The sequence below is a fragment of the Nansenia antarctica genome (assembly GCF_963989245.1).
Source record: "Nansenia antarctica genome assembly, chromosome: 13".
NCBI classification, from domain to species: domain Eukaryota; kingdom Metazoa; phylum Chordata; class Actinopteri; order Argentiniformes; family Microstomatidae; genus Nansenia; species Nansenia antarctica.
Window position 1 is genome coordinate 20,946,326 of NC_137683.1, and position 10,994 is coordinate 20,957,319.

The window sequence follows — 10,994 nt, forward strand, 5'->3', positions numbered from 1 at the left end:
TCAGAGTTCACAGTGATCTCTCTCTAAGGACTGTGAGAGTGTTCCTGTCTCAGCTGGTGGAGAAACTTCAGACTGAAACCAAGAGGGTGTGTGACGTTTGTGTTGGTAAGGACTGATAAGGACATATTCATTAGTTTGCCCAAGAAAGAACCAAGAGGCTGCTTGATGTTGGTAAAGCCTTTTTCATTTCTGTCATGGCTTCCGCATTTTGGCCGACGAGAGAGTCGTAATCATGTCGTAATCATGTGCTACCAAGCGGACCAATCACTGTGCTTACGGTTGCGTAAGCACTGCCGCGTAGTTACAGTTTTGGAGAGGTGCGCGTCAATCTACGCCGTAGCCTACGCCGTAGCCGTCGATTTTACGTAGAAGCATAAACTGGGCTTAAGACTTATTATATGCCAGTCACTGATGGGCATCAGTTACCGGCTAAGTGTGTGCATGTATGTATCAGGCAATGGCAACAGTTAGTGAGCATGAAAAAGAAGAAAGCTTTGTTAGGTGGCCGGTTTAGGCTTTGGGTCGGTGAGGGCATATAACCAAGACTTGCAACCCAAACGTTCTACCCAAACTGTTTTTAGCCAGCTCTGGGGATATTTTGACAAAAGCGCTTTTAGTGTCTTTGTTTGCTAATTCTTGTTGCTAATTTTATAATTAAATAATAATAAATAAATAAAATAAATAACTTTATAATACCACAACATCCCCATACACCTTAACGACAAAAAGGGAATGACTGATCCTTACCATAACCACTTTAAGTCAATACCAAAGTTGCTAACAACGTTGTTGTTGTTGTTGTTGGTTTTTTGGGGGGGGGCGTGGGGGTTCTGCATGCTATGGTGTCCTAGATAAAAGTATGAACATACATGCTAATATGTGAGATGGAATATGTTATATTCATTTACTGAATAGATTTAAGCCCATGTCCATAGATGTGGTCACCTGACTACAGTGGTCTCTTCTGTGTCTACAGAGCTGAAGAGGATGCAGCAGTATTCAGGTATGTAATGCATTGATGCACTGAATGCTGCCCCCCCCCCTCTCTCCTTTAACTCCTCTCTTAAGACAGTAGATGGAGAATAGGCCAATTAGATCAGTTAGATTTGGGACAGGGAAAGTGAATCAGACTTGTAGTGTTGATCCTCCTCTGGTCAGCCAGCTCCACTGTGTTGTTTGTTCAGAGTTGATATACATTTCATACGTAAGGTGGTAAACTACATACAGTATATACAACTATTGAAGGGACTTGTGTCTCATATTTCTATCAATGTTAATGATGGTCTCCTTGTTGGTCTCCAGGACCAATTAGAGATACCATCAAAGAGAGTGTTGAGCAATGGTAGAGAGAGAGCACGGGCCACGCCCCTCTCTTGTGTATCCTTCAGGCAGGAAGTACACCTGACAGTCTGTCTGACCAACACTACCCTCTGGGGCTATGGGGTGTGTAGTCAGTTATGTACTAAAACTATATAAACCCCTCAAAAAAAGTTTGGAAACGCTTTTTTTGTTTATTATTCCTCCCCTTTAATAAGGCCTGATTGGTCACCTTTACAATGAGGTACAACTTGTAAGGATCATACATTCATGGAATGAGTAACACAGCTAAACGTGTGGGTAGCGGCCCCTGCAATATTCTTCTGTTGGTATTCACTCTCGTTTTGAGCTTCAAGTGCTGGCAGGTGTATGTCAGTCACAGGTGTGTGACTGGCACCTGAATGGCACCTAATTGACAGGAATGATATTCTGGGGCCAGTGGCGATCCCATATCTCCAGAATCTGGGACCTAACTCCATCCTCCATGATGACAACGCTCGCCCCCACAGAGCCAGGATCATCACAGAGCACCTCCAGTATTTGGGAGTGGAGAGGGTGGAATGGCCTGCCGTGAGTCCAGACCTCAACCCAATTGAACACGTGTGGGATCAACATGGGCGTGCTGTACGTGCCAGAGTGACCAACGCAACCATGTTGGCTGACTTGCGGCAAATCCTAGTTGAGGAATGGGATGCTGTCCCACAGCAGTGTGTGACCAGGCTGGTGACCAGCATGAGGAGGAGGTGCCAAGCTGTTGTGACTGCGTATGGATCTTCCACACACTACTGAGGTCCCTGACAATGTAAAATTAATAAAGTGTAAAATTGGCCAATATGTGTTGTTTTTTCCTTATTACTGTGGGAGAGTGCAATCATCCAATCCACCAAGCAACTCAAAACGAGAGTGAATATACCAACAGAAGAATATAGGGGATTTTAGCAAATATCTTTGGGCCGCTACCCACACGTTTAGCTGTGTTGCTCATTCCACGAATGCATGATCCATACAAGTTGTACCTCGTTGTAAAGTTGACTAATCAGGCTTTCCAACGATATAAAATACAATACCAATTGGTATTATTAAAGGGGAGGAATAATCAACAAAAAAAGCGTTTCCGAACTTTTTTTGAGGGGTTTATATAAACAAAAACAAAAAAATAAATAAAGAAAATCTATCTATATGTCCTCCACAGTGGACGTCACTCTGGACCCTGATACAGCACATCCTTGGCTCATCCTGTCTGATGATATGAAACAAGTGAGCCTGGGAGACAGGCGACAGAATCTCCCTGACAACCCAAAGAGATTTGATGCTGTTATCTCTGTCTTGGGGAAGGAGGGCTTCTCCTCAGGGAGATTCTACTATGAGGTGCAGGTGAAGGACAAGACTGGCTGGGTTTTAGGTGTAGGCAGAGAGTCCATCAACAGGAAGAGGAAGATTAAATTTAACCCTGACAATGGTTACTGGATTGTGGGGCTGTGGAATAGGGGATACATGGCTCTAGCTGGCCCAAGTGTCCTCCTCTCTCTCAGTCAGAAGCCCCAGAAGGTGGGGGTGTTTGTAGATTATGAGGGGGGTCAGGTCTCCTTCTATGATGTGGACAATATGTCTCATATCTACTCCTTTACTGGCATCACCTTCACAGAGAAACTCTTTCCATTCTTCAGCCCTCAACGTAATGATGATGGTAAGAACTCAGCCCCACTGGTCATCAGTCCTGTCAGTTAAACAGACTGAGAAAAGATTTCATTTTTGGGGGATTTAAATTGTTCATTCTTCAACATTTTAACTTTTACTTTTTTTGACAGGATGGAGAGAAACCTTGTTTAAGTGATTCACAGTATAGAACATATTGTGATGGTTATGTATTTCACACAAAACTAAAAAGATGAAATGAGATGCTTCAATACAAATGTCTGATAGCTGATTCCCTCTCATTGAATGTAATGTAGTTGATTTGTTTCTTATCATTGTTGTTCTTATCATGTTTATTATCATTGAATACAGCATAAGATTTGTAAATGTACATTTGGTTCAATAAATATGTTATTGCTGAAGTGGTTCGCTGACTCTCTTTGTTGATGAAAGGTAACATACCACAGAATGTCATGTCCAAATACTCACAGAATGTCATTTCCAAATACTCACAGAATGTCATTTCCAAATACTCACAGAATGATGCCAGATGTTGGAGGGAGTGTGGAGAAAATAATGCATATCACACCCATATCTTTCTTACATGTGGAAAAAATCAAAACATACTGGGCAGATATCATGCATATAATAGAAGAAATCTTCGGGAAAGTGGGAGCTCTAGAACAACATAACTTGTTTTGGGGGATATCCCTGAAGACATTTAGACAGGAAGAACTACACCTCATGTCAGTTTTGAGAATAACGGCATTGAAACAAATTACAAGAGGGTGGAAAAATGTGGAATCACCTACAGTAAACAAGTGGCTGGAAACAGTGGAAGAGGTATATAAAATGGAAAAGGTTAGTTATAAAATCACCAATACCGAAGAAGTATTTGATAGAAGATGGGCCCCTTTCAGTGCATGGAGGGGGGGGAGAACATAGGGACACGGTACAAGTGGTGCAGGGTCCCTGGGTTCTCTCCCCTTTCCCTGTCCTTTCCATGGAGTGAGAAATGAACTACCGAAGAGTCCATGAATTTGCAAAGGATGGTATCAGAGTGAAAGAATGAATGAATAGATGAATAAGTGAAGGGGTGGATGAGCCATGAAAGGAAAAGATCTTGAAGGATTTGGAAGGGAGAATGTATGAAGGAATGCATGTTGACACAAGTGATAAGGGGTCATGGAGGGAATTAACTCGTTAAAGGAAGATCTCAAACTATATCAGGGGGAGTGAATATTAGGGAACTTAACTTACAAATCAATATCCAACAAAAGCAGACTCGAAGGTAATTAGAAAAGAAAAACCGACTTTTCTTTAATATACTGTATATACAGTATATATATACTGTATATATCTTTTTTTAAATGTTTTATTTAACTACATTAACACAATTCATGTTTTGTTTTTGTTTCTTTTGTTTTCGTTGTCTTCTTTTAGTAGCGTCTTGTCCTTGTTGGTCTTTATATATCTTACTGTTTCGTTTTTGTTTAGCTGTGGCAGAGCATGTGTGTTATTTACCCTTTGATCGGGGTCTTGTTCTTGTCATGCTTGTTTTTTGTTTTTTTTGTGTTTGGGTTGTGTTTGTGTTATCGGACTGGGTGGTGGGGGGGGAAAAAGGAGTGTCAGAATTTCTAAACTTTGTATAAATGTCGTGTGATTCTATGGAGGAAAAAAAAAAGAAAAAATGACACAATAAAGTATTAAAAAAAAGTATTAAAAAAAGACTGGTGTAAGCTCATGTCCATAGATGTGGTCACCTGACTACAGTGGTCTCTTCTGTTCTCCACAGAGCTGAGGAGGTTGCAGCAGTATGCAGGTGTGTGCTGTTTAAACATGTAATGCATTAATGATACATGACAGTAAATGCCCCCCCCCCTCCTCTTTGGCCTGTGCTTTGGGCTCTGGTGCTACATATGAATACAGGCATGAGAGAGGTCAGATGATCCTGGTGCTCAGTACTGTATTGACAAGGAATAATCATTCTTAGTTAGTTTACTGTTGGTCATTGTTACGAGCCTTCGGTCTAGGGAACCAGGGCCTGGCACATTGCAGCGATGCTAAGGGGTACGGTAACAAACAAAAATGCTGCAAAGCTGCAAAGCCGGAACTGAAATGAAATAATTTATTAATTAACAAAAAGAACGCCACAAGGAAACCAAGGGGACCCTGAACGGTGCCAAAATAATAAACAACAGAAAGCCCTGGCTACCTAACCACACCAGATCTAAAATACATAGGAAAGAGTTGGCATCCATTCCTAACCTAATGTATATAACAAGAATGTCTCTATGTGATGGTATGTAGACCCATGGGCCTCTTACCTATCCCCTCTGGGCCTGTGTGTAGTAAAGACAACAAAAACCCTATACCGACTATGACTTTAAATATCAGCCAAATCCTAACAAAATTAAATGCATCGCTTTGCCACAGGGCTTTCAAAAGAACATCAAACACAACACAAAAGGTGAATTCCGAACAGAGGACAGGATGACTTTTAAATAGGCGGACGAACGGTCCGGTTCAGGTGCGCAAATGACGATGGACGAGTTGACAGGCCAATGGTTGGACAGACACCTGCCTTGAATGAGTGAGAGGAGGAGACACAAAAGAAACACAGTACAGCAGGAGTGGCACATAACCCCCCCACTCATAAGAGCAAGCCTGGGCTGGCGATATTAATAAGCCCCCCCCCCCTATTAGATATCAACATAGCATACCCATACATCAACAATGAGATAAGCTGATCCTTTAAAACTTTCATAGGCCCTCTTGTAGTGTGACCCAATACGTAAGCTAGCTGGACCATCACCCTGAAGTGTAGGTTTGTCAGCCTCCTTGGCAGGACACAGAGAGAAGACACAGGGGCGGAAACAGTGTCAGACAACCCTGTAGCGAACACCGTACCTGACAGGTCGATAACGTCACCCAACCCACGAGCCTGAGTGAGTGTGACCGGATAAACAGGAAATACATCTGGGAAATTCCAAGCCAAAACATCCAACTGCAGAATTGCTGGGGCACAGACACAACACCCATGTCAAAACCTTGTACCAACACACTAGACCCACAGAATGAGTCATCAGATAAAGGTAACACACTGGACAGAACAAAAGACTGTGCAGCTCCAGTATCCCTTATAATGTGAACTGGCCGCTGGTCCCCCACCTCACCCCCACCTCACCACTTATGGGAAAACATTCCATCAAGCATAAATGGGTTGTAACTGGGATCCAGAGAGTCATTCATGCCAGCCACTTCAGGCATCAATGTCACTGGCTTCAGCAACGTCTACTCTGCACCAAGCCGACCTCCTTTGGTCGCTGAACGGGCAGGGCCTGTTCCATAGATCATGTGTACTGTGTTCTACAGATGAGATCTGTGTTCTATAGATGATGTCTGTGTTCTATAGATGATGTCTGTTCTATAGATGAGGTCTGTGTTCTATAGATGATGTCTGTTCTATAAATGATGTCTGTATTCTATAGATAATGTCTGTTCTATAGATGATGTCTGTGTTCTATAGATAATGTCTGTTCTATAGATGATGTCTGTGTTCTATAAATGATGATCACACGGTAACAGACCCTGGAACGGAAATGACAACGAATCAAATGATCAGCACGGTAGTTGACGGAGTAACAACACTGGCAGGACATAAGCTACAAAGCTGCATCTGTGGCTGGAAAAAGATAACATCAGAGAAGGGTCTCAAGATCCACCAGGGCAGGAAAAAGTGCCTAAGAGAGCTTAGCGAGGTGCCTCGCATTGACCACTACTTCCTCAGAGGTAGGGCAAATCAGTCGAGTGAAGCCCAGTGGCAGGATATTCACCACAGTCCACAGGGTATCAGAACCCCAGACGAAGCTCAACCAAGCACAGATCCATCAACGGACATGAGTCCAGACCCTATCCAGCCACAGACAGCAGTAGAGAGGAAGATGAATGGACGAAAGCCTCAAATCTTGTGGCCTAAAGCCTGCCAGAAAAAGGAGTGGGAAAACACAGACACAGACCTTGTCCATCTTCTAGAAGGTCTGAAAGGGGGAGTGGAAAGAAAGCTGGACAAGATTGGAGAGATCATTTACAGCTATGGAGCAGAGAGATTTGGGGTGAAAAGTATGAACCATGGGACACAGAAGGAACCATCAGCCCATCTCAAGTCCAGGAGACAACAAGAGATTGAAAGACTTGTGAAAGAAAGAAGGTGCCTGAGAAAACAGTGGAAGAAGGCCACAGAAGTGGAAAGGAAAGGACTTGAGGCACTACAGGTCGACATCAAGCAGCGTCTTGCAACACTGCGAAGAGCAGAATGCTTGAAAAGCAACACAAGAAGAAAGAGCGAACGAGGACTGCCTTCTACAGAGATCCCTACAAGTTCGTCAAAGACCTCTTTGTCAAGGAGAAAACGGGGACCCTCAAAGTACCCATAAGGGAACTAGAGGAGCACCTGAGGAAGACCTACTCCGACAACCAGAGGCATGTGCCAGCCAGCATTCCGGATGACATGCCACCAATCCAACCACCTGAGCACCAGATTGAAACAAGGCCCCCTACATGGAGCGAAGTTGAGAGCACAGTAAAACGGGCAAAAACAGCCTCAGCCCCTGGGCCCAACGGCGTTCCATACAGGCTATATAAGAACAGTCCAGGCGTCTTGAAATACCTCTGGAAGCTAATGAAAGTGGCATGGGAAAAGGGAATCATACCAAAGGCATAGCGAAGGGCAGGAGGGATCCTGATTCCCAAAGAGAAGAATTCCTCAACCATCGACCAGTTCCGCCAGATCAGTCTACTGAATGTGGAAGGAAAGATTTTCTTCAGTGTTGTGGCCCAGAGGCTCTCAGTATTCTTGCAGAAGAACAACTTTGTCGACACCTCAGTGTAGAAGGCAGGGATAAGTGGATTCTCAGGATGCCTGGAACACACAAATGTCATCTGGCACCAGGTACAAACGGCCAAGAAGGAGAAGAAAGACCTGTATGTGGTTTTCTTAGATCTTGCCAATGCCTTCGGGTCAGTGCCTCATGAGATTTTGTGGACAGCATTCAACTTCTTCCAAGTCCCAGAGGGCATCACAAGGCTGGTCAAATCCTACTTCCAGGACCTCCAGTTCTGTGTTACAGCACAAGCCAGTAACTGCATGGCAGCACCTCGAGATAGGCATAATGGCGGGCTGCACCATCTCTCCACTGGCGTTTACCATGGCAATGGAGCTCATTATTCGAGCATCCCGATGGGTTGTTGGAGGGGAACGGTTGAAGAGCGGGCTGCTTCTTCCTCCAATCAGGGCGTACATGGATGACATGACGACAATAACAACAACAAACACATGCACCAAACGCCTGCTGGATAAACTCCAGGGAAACATCAAATGGGCACGAATGGAGATTTAACCCAGCAAGTCCCGCAGTATCTCCATTGTCAAAGGCAAGCTCGCCAATGAGAGGTTCCACGTCGACAACGAGCCAATACCAACAGTTCTGGAGAAGCCTATCAAAAGCCTTGGCCGCTGGTATAGCGCAGAACTCAAAGACTTGAAGCAGGTGGAACAACTCAGGCAGGATACAATCAGTGGCCTCAAGCAGATCAACAACACTGCTCTCCCTGGGAAGCTGAAGCTGTGGTGCTTTCAGTTTGGGCTGCTGCCCTGTCTCATGTGGCCAATTTCCATCTACGAGGTCACACTATCCCAAACCAACCGGCTGGAGAGACTGGTGAATGCACAAGTGAGGAAGTGGCTTGGACTGCCGAGAGGCCTTAGCAGCATAGGCCTGTATGGCAACGGAGCCCTCTCCCTACCAATCTCAAGCCTGGTGGAGGAGTACAAATGTGCCAAATCAAGGCTGGTAATGACACTCACAGAATCCCGGGATCCATTCGTCAGAGGTGCTGCTCCGATCCTAGCAACGGGGAGGAAATGGATGCCATCTGCAGCAGTTGCGGTGGCAAAGACCGCCCTCAGACACCGGGATATAGTGGGGCATGTCCAACATGGCAGAGGGGGCCTTGGTTTGGAAACAACAACACCCACATGGCAAAAGGCTACTCCAACCGAACGGCGGAAGATGGTGGTTGAGGAGGTGCGCCACCAGGAGGAAGCAGCCAGGTGCGCCAAGGCAGTCTCCCAAGCCCAGCAAGGCCGCTGGATGAAGTGGGAGAGCGTGGAGAGGAGGAAAATCACGTGGAACGAGCTGTGGAGCATGGAGTTTAATAAGATTCATCATCAGAGCCACATATGATGTCCTGCCCTCTCCTACCAACCTACATCTCTGGTATGGAGAGGACCCAGCCTGTCTCCAGTGTGCAGCCCCAGCAACCCTCAAACACATCTTGGTGGGTTGCAAGACCAGTCTAACTCAAGGAAGATACACCTGGCGCCACAACCAAGTGCTAAAGTGCTTCGCTGCCGAACTTGAGCACAAGAGGGTAACCACCAACGCCATGCCTCTAAATGCCCAGATTACCTTTCCACGGACAATCTTCATCCGGGAAGGGGACAAACAGCGGACCAAGCCATCACCTCCAGACTCAGGCCCACTGAACGCAGCCTGGGATTGGGAAATGCGGGTAGACCTCAGTCAGAGGCTCACCTTCCCACCCGAAATTGCAGCGACCAACCTGCGCCCAGACCTAGTCCTCTGGTCCAAGTCCTGCCGGCGTGTCTTCATCGTAGAACTGACGGTCCCATGGGATGAGGCCATCGATGAGGCATTCGAATGGAAGAGGCTGCGGTATGCCAACTTAGCAGTCGAAGCAGAGGGGCGGGGCTGGAACGTGAAGGTGTGGCCAGTGGAGGTGGGCTGCAGAGGCTTTGTAGCCAGCTCCACCACAAGGCTCCTGAGGGCAATAGGGATCAGAGGACAGGCCCAACGGAAGGCAATTAAAGAACTGTCCACTGCAGCAGAACGGAGCAGTCACTGGCTGTGGCTGAAACGTAGGGACCCAACATGGGCTCCCAAATGACCACGTGGTGCCACCGTGCGACACACACCCAGGCCTGATCAGCCTGTGGTGGGCCAACCTCGGCAGAGGGTGTCTTGTGATAAATGGCCGAAACAACCAATGAGGTCGGGGACCACAACTGAAGATGTGTCGTACTGGTGGCACCACGTGATCATTGCCAAATTCCACTCCACCTAAGAGGACATCTCCAACTCCACTCAGTCAATTGTTGTGCTGAATATTTAGGGATTTTAACATCTAGTCCTATTAAGAATCCTTCTGTGTTCTATAGATGATATCTGTTTTATAGATGATGTCTGTTCTATAGATGATGTCTGTGTTCTATAGATGATGTATGTCTATGTTCTATAGATGATGTCTGTGCCAGGATAGCGGATCAAACGTGTCATTTTACACTGCAATCTCACACACCGTATCAGCCAGGATAGCGGTTGAACACATGCAGTATCTATATGTATCTATTCTTTAAAAAAAAAAATATATATATATTTATTTTGTATTACTATCCTTCTTTTTCTGTAGTATTTTAAATTGTTTATGCTATATGTAAAGCACTTTGAATTGCCCCTGTTGTATGAAATGTGCTATATAAATAAACTTGCCTTGCCTTACCTACAACCTTTGGGGGCGTTCACACTTGACCTCTTTTTTTAGAAAAAAGCGAGGCCTTCAGCGCCTTTTTACATACAACCCTATGGGAAAAGGGAAAAAACTGCCCCTTTTTAAAAAAAGAGAAGAATCAAATGTTGCCGGTCAAGCAAATGTTGACGATCAGCTTTGCTGCGTGCATTATCGACTTTAGCAGACATGCAAATAAAAAACTTTTATTGAGTACAAAATCGATTTTCCTTTGTTCAAAATCGATTTTCCTTTGCGCAAAATGTATTTTCTTTTGCGCAAAATATTTTTTTTCTCGAAATAATTGTGGCACATAATTAACTCCATAAAAAGCGAAAAGGCGCTGAAGGCGGCGCTTTTTTCAAAAAAAGAAAAAAGAAAAGACGTCAAGTGTGAACGCCCCCTTTCACGTCACTTTGCTGAAATGAAAGTGTTTTGCCCAGAAGTATTATTGT

The 10,994-nt window shown here is 45.0% G+C and overlaps 1 protein-coding gene across 1 annotated transcript; it reads left to right on the plus strand.

Moving 5' to 3' along the window:
* Nucleotides 1–2,496: 2,496 nt before the first annotated feature.
* Nucleotides 2,497–3,045, plus strand: LOC308169403 (zinc-binding protein A33-like; the record flags this gene model as incomplete). The annotated part of the gene is made up of 1 exon (XM_080544086.1): nt 2,497–3,045. One exon carries the CDS (start codon nt 2,497–2,499, stop codon nt 3,043–3,045), a length of 549 nt encoding a protein of 182 aa, XP_080400212.1.
* Between the last annotated feature and the right edge of the window lie 7,949 nt (nt 3,046–10,994).